Raw genomic sequence first — 14562 nt, 5'->3', positions numbered from 1 at the left:
AGGACTCCCACCACGTCCAGGATAAAATCCCTGTGATTTACTATAAAAGGGGTGATTACATGACCTAGTGGAGACTGTAGATGAATTTCCTAACCTTTCTCTTGCCCCCCTCCACCTCCCTCCCCTCCATATGGAGCCACTTGGTGTTGTCCCCATATTATCCTCATATTGACACTTTTTTTGTGAGCATTAGCAAGCGTATATCCTCTGGTCTCTGCTCAACTGAGATTTAAAAATTGCCAGGTGGGGAAGCCTTTTTTGTTTGAAAGCCCATTCTACAGCAATGATGGGTTCCTGTAAGTTAGTCCAAGCAGCTTACATTAAACAGACCGAAACAAACGATCTAGCATTGATATTACTTGACCTGCATGAAGCTGGAATTGGGAGGTATTGTTGTAAATGTGTGCAGTTTGCTTGTAGTGCTGAGCTGTTCTCACTTCTTGCACAGAAACAGTTTCTATTCCAAGTGACTTGTAGATTCTCAAGGCTTGAGGGGCTGAGTGGCCTACTCCTCCTAGTTCATATCCTCAATGAGGTACAGGAATTTAAGGCAAGGCAAAGCATTGGTGGTGTCAGTACAGAAACAATACAAGAATAAATCAGGTTGTTCATTTACCACTTTAAATGTGTTGCCATTTCTCGGCTGGAAACTCTCATACCCTGGAAAGAGTTTCAGCAACAGGATGTGAAATTGCAGGTTAAGATCTTGTGGAAACAGTTGAGAGATGAAGTGATGATTGGCTTAACCAACAACTGTGTCAGCCTGTTCACATGGTGCTGAGCCAGATCCAATGTCAATGGAAATGCATCTTTACTTTATTCTTGATGGTCTGATAAAGTTTCTATTCCCAGGGGCTCTGGATTCCCGAGGGAGAGAGTGTGAAGATTCCAGTGGCCATCAAAGTCCTGCAGGAAGGGCGCGGCTGTGAGCCATCAAGAGGCATGAGTGAGGTAAGTCTCCCTTTCTCCAGGTATATGTGGAAATTCACACTTGAATGTGTACACAATCCTAACTGGGACTCCCAACCAGCAGCCCTCTGGTTCCTTGTTTAAGTCATCATTCAGTATGTGCAAACTCGGATGAGTATTGGCAGGCTATCAACCATGGGGGCATCACATCTGGGCCCAAGCAGGGATCACTGGATAGTGAGCAGGGAGCGCAGGATAGTGAGCAGGGATGAGAGTCCGGATTGATTTTTCCTTTTTCTAACCCAAGTGTCACTGAGGCTCCTAGTGCAGACTCAGCTGACATCAGTGAATTCATCACTGACCAGGTAATTGAATATGATTGGTGGCTGAGTACCACACTGAACTAATAGGAGAGCACGTCCTTACAAAGTATTAGAGAAGTTAGATTTCATTTTATTTTCCTGCATATGGACTGTCCAAGACTTGTGGATCTATATTCCAGGAAAGAGAGAGTTCCTTGACAGAATGAGGGAACATTGGTGGAAAAAAGGAGCAACAAAACTAACTTAAAAACAAAACCATTGCGAGCCCATTTAGAACGTACAGTTGGAGTGAACAAAAATAACTTTTGTTTATATAGCGCCTTGAAAATAGTAAAAAGTCCCAAGGCGTTATACAGGAGCATTATCAGACAACATTTGACACTGAGCCACATAAGGAAATATTAGGACAGGTGGCCAAAAGCTTGGAAAAAGATGTTGACTTTGAAAAGCAACGTAAAGGAAGGGAAAGTGGCAGAGAGGTTTAGAGAGAGAATTCCAGAGCTTAGGTTCCAGGCAGCTGAAGGCACGACTGCCAATGGTGGAGTGATCACCACCAAGAAGCCAGAATTGGAGGAGTGCAGAGATCTTGGAGGGTTGTAGGGCTAGAGGAGATTACAGAGATAGGGAGGGGTGAGGGCACGGAGGGATTTGAAGGTGAGGGTGAGGATTATAAAATAGAGACATTGCTGGCTCAGGCGCCAATGTAAGTATGATAGGGGAACTGGTCTTGGGACACAAGCAGCAGAGTTTTGGATGAGTTCAAGTTCAAATGGGATGGAGGCAAGTTAGAAGAGCATTGGTACAGTCAAATCCAGAGGTAATGAGGGCATTGTAACTTCCCTGATTCCTCCATAGTGAAGTCTGGTTGTATAACTCACATTGGACAGTAGATAGCAATTTTATAATAGGGCCAGGATTTTCTCCTTCATTGCTAGAAAGTTCTTCCAAACCCCAGCCTGTTGTTTTCTGACCTTTAAGGAATAATATCCAGTCACATGAATATTTTTTTTAAAGAGTGGTCCATCAATGTTGCAGTTTTGACACAGCCTCAATCTGCTCTCTCCATCTTTCTGAGACTAGTAATAGTGCAGAGAATTGGTAAAATTACTGCAGAGGTTAGTACTGAGTGAGGAGTGGAGTAAGACCTGGCCAGAGGAGAGATAGCAAAAATAATGCATCATCGAGGTGGAATATCTCCCCTTGAGGCAAAAGAGAAGGTAGGACAGTGGACAACAAGAAGCTGCCTTTCCCTGTAGTGGGCATGTTCTATAAATTAAGTGTAGAGTTGCTTGTGCTGAAGTTACTAATTATGAGGGTGTCTGTCCTTCATTTCCTGCCTTACAAGTTGAGTAAGGGAGTGTGAAATGGACAATTAGTGGAGAAAATAGATCTTGGTATTTCCAACCTCAATTACTTCTGTGAATTTCAAGCAAAGGGGCCTACTGTTAGTATGTGTTCCAGTTGGTGTTTAATATTTTGTATTGGTGTGTGTTATTTATAGGACATGTTGATGGTGGGCTGTCTGGAACATCACCATGTCTTGCGGCTCCTCGGAATCTGCCCTGGGGCACCACTCCAGGTAGTCACGCAGCTCCTACCACTTGGGTCTCTACTTGAGTACCTCCACAAAAACAAGGATAACATCCGATCTCAGCTGCTTCTCAACTGGTGTGTCCAGATTGCTAAGGTGAGCAAGACTTCAAATTATTGGTTTACATGAGGATCCCATGATTAGCAAGGGAGGCTTAGAATAGGTTCTGCATATCCCTAGTGAAAATCAATTGCTGAAGAGTCCCTGGTGGTGAACTTTGCTTATGACGGCCTCATGGGCTAATGACTACACACCAGCTGCTTATGTCCCTATTAAACCAACTGAAATTGTCACCACAGGGTATGAGATACCTGGAGGAGAAGAAAATGGTCCATCGGAACCTGGCTGCAAGAAATATACTGGTAAAATCTCCCAGCCACGTTCAGATCACAGACTTTGGCATCACCAACCTCTTGGCATTAGATGAGAAAAAATATTTCTTTGATGAAGTGAAGGTTAGTAGTCTGTTGGCTATGTAATTAACTTCTGGGTAGAAAATGTTAAGTTTTTATTTTATCACTCTTTTTTTGTTCAAATGTTGTTTTCGCTATACCAGTAAGCTTGAGTGTTGAGATGCATGGAAAATGTTTTCATTGTTTCATTATTGAAATCTGAAAAGAAAATTCTCCTTATCCCTGCCTTGTAATTATGAAAACCGTCCAATGGCTTGTGAGCTTATCGAGTGAGTAGCTCAGGCATACAGACCAGGAAAGTCTGAGGTTTGGTCCCCACTATCTGCTAAGTCAGTTATTGGTGGTAGGGGCACTGAATTATGGAGGGAATAATCAGTCAGGGTTCCTGCTCCCAACTGCTGCCTAATGACCTCTGCTGAAAGAATATGTGTGTGTTTACACCTAATGAGGAAAGGACTGGGCTACCTACCGCAATCAAATGACACTCAACATCGCAGGATAATTACAATTGAGGAAGGCCATTCAGCCTGTTTTAATTCATACATCCAGAAAAATCCAAATCTATCCAGAAAGAAAGTTCATGTAAATAACAGGCACTTGGGTGAGGTACATGGTGACCATGGAACTCACTCCAGAAAGAGGCAGTGCTTCAGGAGAGGGGAGATAATTGGGAAAATAAAATGAGCATATTAAGTAGACGGGGAGTTTGTTCTTCAGGAAGAGCTACATAAGGAATAGTAGCAGGAGTAGGCCATAGGGCCTCTTGAGCCTGCTCTGCCATTCAATAAGATCATGGCTGACCTTCTACCACAGTGCGGAAAAGATGTAGCTATCTCCATTTCCCTTGATTCCTTTAGTGTGCAAAAATCTATCGATCTCAGTCTTGAATATACTGTCTCCGTCACCTACAAACGGGAAGCATGAATTGGTTGTCCTCTCACCTTCTGATCTCACTACTCAATGTCAGCAGAGATATAGAATTTTTTTTTTTTTAATAAAGTGCCTGCAAGAGATATGGTGGCCTCGATCTGGAAGTTGTGTGCCATTTTATACAATAGGTGTTGCGCAAATAGTCATGAGTGAATAATAGATTGTTCACTGTTCACTGTCTTTCAACTGAGCTGTTAAACCAAGGTCTTGTCAGCCTGTTCCATTGGATCACATGGATGTTGATGATCCCATGCCATTATTCAATGAAGGCCCAGATGTCCTGGCCAACATGCTCCTCTCAACTAACACCACCAAAAACTGATTTAACAGGTCATTTATCTCACTGCTGTTTGTAGGACCTTGCTGAGCGCAAATTGGCTGCTCTATTTGCCTATGAAGCAACAGTAGCTGCACTTCAAATTACTACATTGCACACAAAGCACTTTGGGGAAGATCTGAGAGATGCGATCATGCGCTATATAAATGCAAGGCTTTCTTTTTGTCCTGAATGTACCACACTTCTCCAATACCCATTTCCTAATGGGTTCTGTGGTTTGGCCTATGCTACATGTCTATATGCTGTGTGTAATGAGTCATATTTCTACATGAACCCATTTCATTAATCTAAAAGGGAATCTCACTGGAAAAAAATTGTAAAACGGGAGAGAATTTTTTGTGCAATCTAGGGCTGCCAATGCTTTTGCGCAAAATGAACTTTGCTGAAACACACTTAGAGTAAACCCAGTAATGGGGCTAACATTAATTTTGTACTCCAATTAAATATAACAACTCGACAGTGGAAAAATTGCTGATTTACAGTAAAGCATACTTTAATACTTTATATTGTTGAAACTGGCTCCTTGATCCCACAGGCAGAATCATAGGCACACATTCTGCCATCAGGCTAAGGGAACTGATGTTAAGAATGTATAGGCAGGTAGCTGGTGCATGAGTATGATTTGAACTACAGAGGCGCAAAATGTATGTTCAACAGACCACTGAGCCAGATCTGCACCTATTTTTAATCACCAAAATTGAGTTGCTCCTTTGTTTTGGGCATGAACTGTTCCAATGGGAGATGTTGGGAGTCTCAAAGGTAGTGTGAGCAGGTTCACATGACAATCACTGAGATCAGGAGCAACAGTCTCGATCTAATGCATCAAACTGATAAAAGATCGGAAACCTTTCAATATTTTTATGGTATGGAGAGAGCTGTCGCGAGGATCAAAAGTTTAGTATTTGTCATTCGGTGTTTTTCTTAAGCAAACCCACTTGTGTACGACATTATCTCGTTACAAAAATAAAACCGGCGCCATGCTTGCGATTATTTGTTTTGTATTTATTATTTTTTTTAAAAAGCTGCTTAGTGGAGGAGCTTCAAGTGCTGAGAGTGCGTAGCGGGAATTTGGTTCGCACTCGATTCATGTCGTCCATGATTTTTTGTCCATTTATCTCATTGGACAGTAAAATCACGGGGAACGGGAATGAGGCATGCACCCAAATTTCTGATATATGCTCCAGGCGCATGAATCTCTGCACCGGGAGTCATAAAGACAAAAATTTGCCCTAACGTTTTTTTGGAAATTTCCCAAGCTGTTGTGCTTTGTTGTTGAGTCTGTCTGTCTGTTGCCTGCTGTAGATGCCCATTAAATGGATGGCACTAGAGAGCATCCACTTTAGAAGATACACCCACCAAAGTGATGTGTGGAGTTACGGTGAGTCATATACTTATAGAAGCATTATTTTATACTTAAAGCTACAGTGCTGCAGTTTTAAACCAAACATTTTCAACAACTTATACTTCTGATCCAAAATACAACTTAAATACTGCAGTAAAACGAGAGTCTGGTGGTGATTTTTGGGTCAGGGGTTCTTTGTTCTGTTGTTGGAGATGCTGAAGAGGGAACTTAGATTCTGGGAACAGCAATAAAGTCCCAAAGAATTTATTGGAATTCCTGATATAGTAGCTCAGGATGTAGACAGGGATTACAATGGAAATGTGGTTTACCTGGATATTAGTAAAGGCTATGATAAAGTGTTACATGGAAAATCAAGCTGAGATCAAACCATGGCTGGTCCATAGGAGACAAAGGGTGCATGCAAATAGCAAGTTTTGCATCTGAAAAGGTGTGACAGCTTAAGTCCTGCAGGGTCGGGATTGGTACTTTCAACGGGCTGAATTTTATAGCCCCATTGCGGTGGGGTGGGGCTGGAAAATGCAGTGAGCCATTCAAACTCCATTGACTTTGCAGGAACTGGAAAGTCCCGACAGTGGGAGGGGCTGTAAAATTCCACTCAATGTTTTCAAACATTTCAGAGCGTGTTGGTAGCTTCATCTCAGTTTGTGGATGACAGCAGAGTAGTAAGGGTGGTTAATATGGTAGAAGAGGGAGACTCACAGGGAGACTTGGACTGTGTGCAGGGGTGGGCCAACAATTGGCAGGTGCAGTTTAATGTAGAGAAGTGTAAAGTCATGTGCTTATGGATACAAAATAAGTAGAGGGAAGATAGGAATAATGGGAAAACAGGAAAGGGATCTTGGAGTCATCCCTGGTAAATCCCTCAAGATATCAAGCCAGTGTCAAGAAAGCTATTGGCATGAAGGTTGTATAAGAGGATGAATGACGTATAGTTGCCATTATGCCAAGTATTGGTCAGGCTACACCTGAAGTATTGTGTGTGGTTCTGGAACCCTTGCTGCAGAAAGGATGTAGCAAAGCTGGGAAAGATGACAAAGGGAGCTACTAGAATGATTAGGAGACTAAAGAATAAAACATATGAGAATAGACTCAATGAACTGGGAATTGTCTTGTTGGAGAGATGAAGACTGAAAGAGGATATGTTTGCGGTCTTCAAATCTAGTAAGACTCATAGATGTGTAGGCTTAGTCAGGGATATGTGGTGTACTAGGCTATAAAACAAAGGATACAGGTAGAAAATGGGAAAGGATACATTTAGGCAGAACGTAAAAAAACTTTTCTTTTTGGAACAGCATAGCAAGAGCTTAGATCACTGCAAGATCAAATTGGACAAGCATCTTGAAGGAAAAGACATTGATCACACCTGCTATTTCTGTAGGATAGCAGACCAGGTGGACCTATGGTCTTTTCCAGACTGCAGATTTTCTATATTTCTGTGAATGACTGTTCTCAGAGAACTAAACTGTCCATTGACCAACAAATGTGACTTAGTCTTGTTTACTTCAGTTCCATCTTGGTGAGGGGGAGCATTTTTGACTGAATTCCTCTGTGTAGTGTCAGGTAGTGTCATTGGTTATCAGATAACCTACAGTTGGAAAATGTTGCTAGATGCTAGCCATACATGGTTGACACATCCAGTTTAAGTGTGCCTTTATGCCTATCATTGAGATTCGCAATGGTTTCTTCCTGATGTCAGTATTCAGGGAAGGCATGGAGTAGAAACCAGGTGTGTCCTACAGAGAAATACTGAGGCAAAACTGAAGGTCCAGTTATCTGGAGCACAGTTGTGCACTTTTTGAGATCTGACAGTAGACTTGTACAGGCAAATGGCTAGGAACAGGTTGACAATCGATACTGGACAAGATATGTGGATGAAGAGGGAAATATAGGCTGGAAATTGCTGTTGGCATTAAATCAAACACTGTGATTTTTGGAGCATTATTGATCAGTAATTTAGTGAGTGTTGTTTAGCACTTGCCATCTGCCTCCTCAATGCTGTGACAGGGGGTCATGGATACATTGTTCAGCAGGGCCCAGCAACTTTATCACATTCACTATTGACCCATAAGCAGCAATGTGATGGGCTATTCTCATTTTACTGGACTGCTGGCTTTCCCAGAGTCATCAGTTCTACCAGTGGTATTATTCAGGTCCCTGTGCATAATGCTGTGCTTTGAGAAAAAAAAATCGCATCACTTCATAACATGCAACTGGTACGTGACCACCAACATAGTCAGCAGATAAGTGCTTGCTTCCCAAGATGTTGTCCTGATTCCTTCATTTTATTGCCATCATCCGTGGAACCTTACTTGAAGGGGAAAGAGAAAAGGAAGGATGGCTTCTGGGGGACAGCATTGCACCAATGCAAAAGCAGTACATCAGTACAAAAATTTTCATGTTACAATCAGAATCATCATTGGAAAAAATCACTGGGATCTTAAAGCAGGGCTTCAGAGACTTCGATTGGTCTGTGGCTTTACAGTACTACCCTCTCCCACCTGGGGTTTTCTGAAAAAGTGTTGTCTGGTAATATGTTTCTTCACTTCCTCCTGAAAAAAGAGCTTGCTATACAGATTGAAGAATAATATGGCAAAGCCATGGAAGAGCAAGAGCAAGAGAATGCAAGTGATAATTAATTTGATGTCAACCCATCAATGCAGCAAGTAAAGCTGGTGCTTCTGGCACTAATTCAAGATGGATTCTAGTGTGTGTCATTTCCTAAATCTACAGCCTGCATTTGCGAAGTGACTGTGCCCAAACCACCTCCTTTAACACTGTCCTGCACAGTTCCTCAAAAAACATCTATTCCCATCTTTTGCTGGACTTTTGTCATCATTCTAAACAAATTACAAATAAATATAAGCACAATGTTCAAATCCGTTGTTGTGCATTTATTTCACCATTGTGTGATGCGTGAATGTGATTTACTTCAGTGCTTGCACTTTGTTTCTGAATTGATTGAACCTACTACTCCTAAGCGGTTCTTTGCGAAAGGCGTAAGTGTGCTGATTGACTGCAGTGACAAACTATGTCTTGAGACTCCTTGCGCTGTGCACCATGATGGCCCTGTATCTGATTCTGCCAAGCCTGGTGCTATTGTGGCTGACTTGTCCACCCTGCTTTTTGGCACCTGGACTGTCCATAGTGCTTAATAGGCTGGATGTAGCCCTGGATTGGACCTTGCTCCTACATCCTCTGGGGTTTGAGCAGCTATGCTTCTGCTTGCCAGAGATGGTGCTGATGGTTTTGAAAGGTGCCAGCTTGTTCGGGTATACCAGCTGTGGCTGTCATCTCTCTCAGTTTCAGGGATATAGATAAGCGAACAAAAATGTCACAACGCAGCCTGCGATAATCACCTTTAAGAGCAACTTTTATTGCAGTTGAGCGTCTGTCTGTGTGAGCATTATAGGACTTGAGTATTATGGTGCTGGCTATGAACTGACGGATTAAACCGGCCCTTGTCGTCCCCCACTTCCTCGATGTCCCCACCCAGCCAATTGATTCCAGGGTGGACTCCTTGAAAACAATCAACTGCTTAAGTTGCTTGGGACCAGCATGTGCGTACGTGGGTGTGTTCTCTCCTATTAAAAGTGTTGGGTTCCTACGACACGGAAAGAAACCCACCGCTATATATTTAAAGATTTTATCTTTATTGCTATTTTTATTTTAAACTGGACTTTTTCTGCTGAACAAAGAAAATTAAGATGGCTGCTACAAGTCACCTGATCTTGGGGTTGGCCCTATGTCTGGGAGCTATCCCCAGGAGTTTCAAAGACAAAAGAATTATTTTCTCGATTTCTGGAATGTCACACCTTGTTACGCCTAGAGAGCTACTAACAGACTAACACCACACCTGGGACTGTTCAAACCAATTGCAAGGAGATGTGATTTGCATTTGATAAGCCAACTTTGCTAGTGGAGTCAGTGGGTCTGTTGAGAAAATGGCTTCCCAAATGCCAGACCCTCAACATAAGCGGCTCCCCTTTCAACAACTAATGACAGACATCAGTCCCGAAACTGAAGCCAATTCCACACGATGGATAAACACCCTTTTTGAAGACATTATGGTGAAGGAGGGTCACATGACCCCAAGCCTCTGGCCTTCTGGACAGTTTAAAATTACATCTTTGGTTTTCACATTCAGTCTGCTGCTTTACATCCAACTGGTAAGATACAAAGAAACAGGCTCCTCTAGGCAGAACAACCTACCCATCTAACCTGGCTCTGCTGGAGGATTTCGTACCATTGCCTATAAAACCGACAATCTCTGCATGCCTGTCTCATCTTGCGACATCAGTTCCAAAGGAAAAGCAAATCCTACAATGTTGGAATTCAGCCAGCCGAACTCAAACACTTATGTGAAAGAATTCCTCATTGGACTCTGACTTTGGAATCTGGAACTCACATGAACCAATATTCATTTTTCTTTGGTCCTTGTACTGTAAAACTCCTTTTCTCTATCCCTCCTTTTACTATGTGAATGTGCAGAGGGGGACGTTGCAGACCCTCCTTTCACAGGTTTTGAACTTGTAAAATAAACTAACCTTCTGAGTTAATCCTAACTCGAGTTTGCTGTTGATTGATCGTAAAATTGGATCACAAAATCTGAGAGGTTGGAAAAACACACCACCACTTAATCTTTAAAAGCTAATTCAAACAGCTTTTGCTTACGGACAGGTGGTAAGAGGAAATCAGTGCAGTTTGAACTGTCTCTCCTGTCCGTAATGAAAGCTATCCTGGCCTGCAAGCAGATCAAAACTAGAGATATTAATAGTACCTGCACATGAAAAGTACACAAAGGTGTATAGATGCACCTTAGAGGCACACTGCACGCTACAAATTGAGGATATGTGAAGCACCATTAAGAACTTTTGCTGTGCACACATGTCCCTTTATACAATTCCTAATTGAGAGAAAACATCCTAAGTGTTCCCATTCAAACAAAGCATTTTTGCCCTGCTTTTATGGTGGCTGGACAGTATCAAAACAACCTAATCCAACTGCTTAGCATCTTCCAGTATTCAAGAAGACGGCTGCTTCTGTTCAGGTCCATTCCCTATCACGTAGAGAAGTATTGGTGGCTTACTGTAGGACATTTCTTAGACTCTGACATCTTTTTGCTGGTCTCCTTCCAGCTCCTGTGGGCCCCAGCTGCAGCATTCATACTTTCTCCTACCTTCCCCCATGTCTGTGGTACCCGGGGACAGGGGAAGGAAATGGCATCAGTCCCGTACAATGCCTCCCCTCCTTGCCTCTTTCCATTTGTGCCTCCAGCACCTGTTTGGTAAACCTGGCTTTTTGTGGCCCTCAATTCCTCAGCATCATTGCTTCACTAACAGCTGCCCTGGCCTCTCCATCACAATTTCAGCTGTTTGAATGGCTTCTAATTGGAGTTCACAGCCTGTCTGACCCATTGTGCAGACATCAAAGCTCATGTTTTAGTGCACCTACTAAAATTAGGAAAGCCCCATGTAAAGCAGCCTCCTTTGAAACCCTCAAAAGCCTAAAGTAATTCTTAAGTTAATCTTTCAATTGCATCAACAGCAATTTCTAAGCCTGTTATTTCCAGCTTTAAGCACCTTGCTCTGGAAGTGACTTTGAGTTCCATTGCCTACACTTGTACAATAAATAGAAGGTAACTGATGTTTATCGATCCTTTAATGGATTTCTAACTGGTTCCCAGCTTTGAAATATTGTGTGTTCTTTGCAGGTGTCACTGTTTGGGAGCTGATGACGTTTGGTAGTAAACCATATGAGGGAATTGCTGTTCGTGAAATCCCTGGTCTCTTGGAGAAAGGTGAACGCCTGCCACAGCCTCAGATCTGCACTGTTGATGTCTACATGGTCATGGTAAAATGTAAGTATGTGATTAAAAATAACTTTGAAATCAACTTGGGAGGATAGATTATAGAACTTTCTATTTAATTATCAGAGAGTGAAGACCAGACAATTGGATGTAAATAAGTGACAACCCTTGTACAGCACATTGGGATTTAGACAGTTCAATTCCCACTGATCTCCCTATTAGTTAATGAAGTGCAATTAAATATACTGACACTGTTTTGCAATACAATATAAGTTGTTCCAAAGTAAAAAACGCTGGAACAAATCATCTTACAGAAAGTAGTCATTTTAATTCAATTATTCATCTGCTTCCAGTTTTATTGTTCGAAGGAGGCAAGTAATCCAATTACTCTTATTAATTTAAATTTTCACACCACTCTGTTGTCTTAGCAGCACTGGATGCCAGGAACCCAACATTATTCCTGATGTCCAGCCTTGCCAAGGTATTACTGATAGGAACTATGTCAAGATGACTTATATCTAGTAACCAATCTCTTGCACACACCCATCCAAATATGGGTGGACATTTTCGACATCAGCTATTAATGCCTGGAAAATCACAGGAATGGCAGCAGATTTTACGCAACAACTCCCTGTCCAAATCTGTTCAAGATGTTAGTGAAAAGTAGAAGATCTGGACTTAAGTATTTCTCACACACAAAAAGCAAGGAAGGCAAGTTGACAAGTGACATTGGGAGAAACAGAGTTGGAATTATTATTTAGAAATTACATTGATATGGAGTGGAGAGAATAAAATTAATGGGCACATTCTTAAAAGGGAAGTTGCCTATGGAGCATAATGTCATATTGTAGCGACTTATGAAATGAGACTGTATCAGAACATATAGAACCAAGGCTTGTAGATTTTGAAATGTGCATTTAGGTTGCAAAGAATATATTATAGTTGAATCTTAAATGAATAATTTTATTCCACTAACCCCATCCAGTTAAAATGACATTCACGTTCAAACAGCAACAACAAAATCAAGAAATGAAATTATCCTGAAAAGGTTAGGAGGTAGGCTTCAGGATGAGCTGTTGTATTCTGGGTGGTATTGTGGGTTGTAATGAGAGAGAGTAGAAAAGGTTCACCATGATAATGTGTATTTTGTGTGTGTGCAGTTACAAAGGCAGCAAAAGCCCTCTAATGTATTATCCAAATGGTTATTCTTCACACATGAGCTGAGACAGTTAGGACAGCAGACTAGCTCATTATGAAGAGGATCACTGCTCATCCCATTCTCACGTCAACAGCCGTGATGGAAAATTTGACATGGATTAAGACAAGCTTTTAAGCCTAATAAAATTCCATGCTGCCTCATTAAAACATTGTTTCTGATTGTTGTTTGTCCTGCTTTTCCTTTTCTCATTGGACCCCAGTGTTTTGGACACCTGCACTTCAGATTGTTCCTTAATTAATCACAAATGAGAATTGAATTTTCAGTTCTGAAGAAGTCATATTGGACTTGAAGCGTTAACTCTGTTTCTCTCTCCACAGATGCTGCCAGACCTGTTGAGTTTTTCCAGCACTTTGTTTTTATTATTGATTTTCCAGGGCCTGCTCCTCTCTCAGCTTCCCTTTCTCCTGATTTTCTTCCTTAATAAACAAATAAGGTGCAATAAATATGATTTTCTTCATTTTTCTAAATCAGGCTGGATGATTGATGAGGACAGTCGTCCAACATTCAAAGAGCTTGGTGCAGAATTTTCCAGAATGGCTCGTGATCCAGCCAGATACCTAGTTATTGAGGTTTGTTTTTGCTAAGTCTCTCGAAAATGTTACAACAAATTCTCCAACACTCTGTCAGCTAACTCTAATGTTGTATTTGAGGAGCTCTGAAAATAGAATTATTTCATAGAATTACATAGAACTTACAGCACAGTCTGGTTCAGCCCCAGGCAGTTGCTGTAAAGAGGGATGGAGTCATGGCTAGGGAACAAAATTTGTGACAGGGATCAATGACAATGGCTTGGTCAGTCTTCCCAATGTTTAGATGGTGCCTTAAATGTAGAAAAATGCCCCATCACGCAATCAAAAATATTGCCAAAAAAAATGTGAGCCAAGGAAGGAGATATAAGGACAGGTGACCACAACTTGGCCAAAGAGATGGGTTTGAAGGAAATTTGAGAGCAAAGGACTTAGGCAGCTAAGGGCATGGCCACCAATGGTAGGGTGAATAGGAATGGGGGATTCTCGAGACAGGAGGCTAGTGTTTAAAGGATGGTAAGTTTAGAGTTGGTTATCGAGCTGGAGGAGGTTGCAGCTCAAGGTTCAAAATAAATTTTAATCTCTTACAGACACAGTTACCGCACAGACGGTAACTAAAGGTATACTGATGAGCTGTTTTGAGCCTTTATAAGAATAATATTACATGACACAAGTGTTGCAGATTGCTTTGGTTCATTCAGGATTTTGATTCAGGCTGAAGAGAGTTGTTTAGTGCAGGATTGCCTCCTAATGGTAAACCATTGCTTGTATTCTGATGATTTAACAGTGTCTTTGGCTATTTGACCCTGTGCCTCTCCTAACACACCAGCTGTTTCCTGAACCTTTCTGTATCTTTCCTCAGGGTGATGACTGGGCCAACAACACACATGTTGGTGAACAAAGGATTCTGCATGAGTTTGAGGAAGACTTAGTTGATTATGATGACATTGATGAGGATTTGATGGCAACCATAGTGGATAGCCCAACATCTGTCGAATTCAGATCGAGGATTGAATCCAGCAGGGTATGAAATTAGCTAATAAAAACCAAGGAATTTGTGGCAATTTTGGGCAGTTGGTCCTTTCACCTGCCCTAAACATTGATGTCACAAGGCAGCTTAAACTGTTGAGTGTTTCCTGTGGTT

At 41.7% G+C, this 14562-nt stretch overlaps 1 protein-coding gene and 1 long non-coding RNA gene across 3 annotated transcripts in view; one reads left to right on the top strand and one right to left on the bottom strand.

The window, feature by feature from the left end:
* LOC121273242 overlaps nucleotides 1-14562 on the bottom strand; it is a 106023-nt gene that overhangs the window by 74854 nt on the left and 16607 nt on the right. The gene's annotated exons all lie outside the window — the stretch shown is intronic.
* The window catches only part of erbb3a (erb-b2 receptor tyrosine kinase 3a), a 135678-nt gene that overhangs the window by 112327 nt on the left and 8789 nt on the right, over nucleotides 1-14562 (top strand). For both annotated transcript variants that reach the window (XM_041180265.1, XM_041180266.1), the window contains exons 19-25: nucleotides 853-951; nucleotides 2734-2919; nucleotides 3123-3278; nucleotides 5806-5881; nucleotides 11577-11723; nucleotides 13363-13460; nucleotides 14281-14442. In XM_041180265.1, the coding sequence (XP_041036199.1) occupies nucleotides 853-951; nucleotides 2734-2919; nucleotides 3123-3278; nucleotides 5806-5881; nucleotides 11577-11723; nucleotides 13363-13460; nucleotides 14281-14442 (924 nt within the window). The remainder of the gene's footprint in view (nucleotides 1-852; nucleotides 952-2733; nucleotides 2920-3122; nucleotides 3279-5805; nucleotides 5882-11576; nucleotides 11724-13362; nucleotides 13461-14280; nucleotides 14443-14562) is intronic.

The sequence above is a fragment of the Carcharodon carcharias genome, chromosome X (genome assembly GCF_017639515.1).
Source record: "Carcharodon carcharias isolate sCarCar2 chromosome X, sCarCar2.pri, whole genome shotgun sequence".
NCBI classification, from domain to species: domain Eukaryota; kingdom Metazoa; phylum Chordata; class Chondrichthyes; order Lamniformes; family Lamnidae; genus Carcharodon; species Carcharodon carcharias.
Note: the sequence above shows the minus strand (reverse complement) of the source record. Positions and strands in the feature narration are given on the sequence as shown.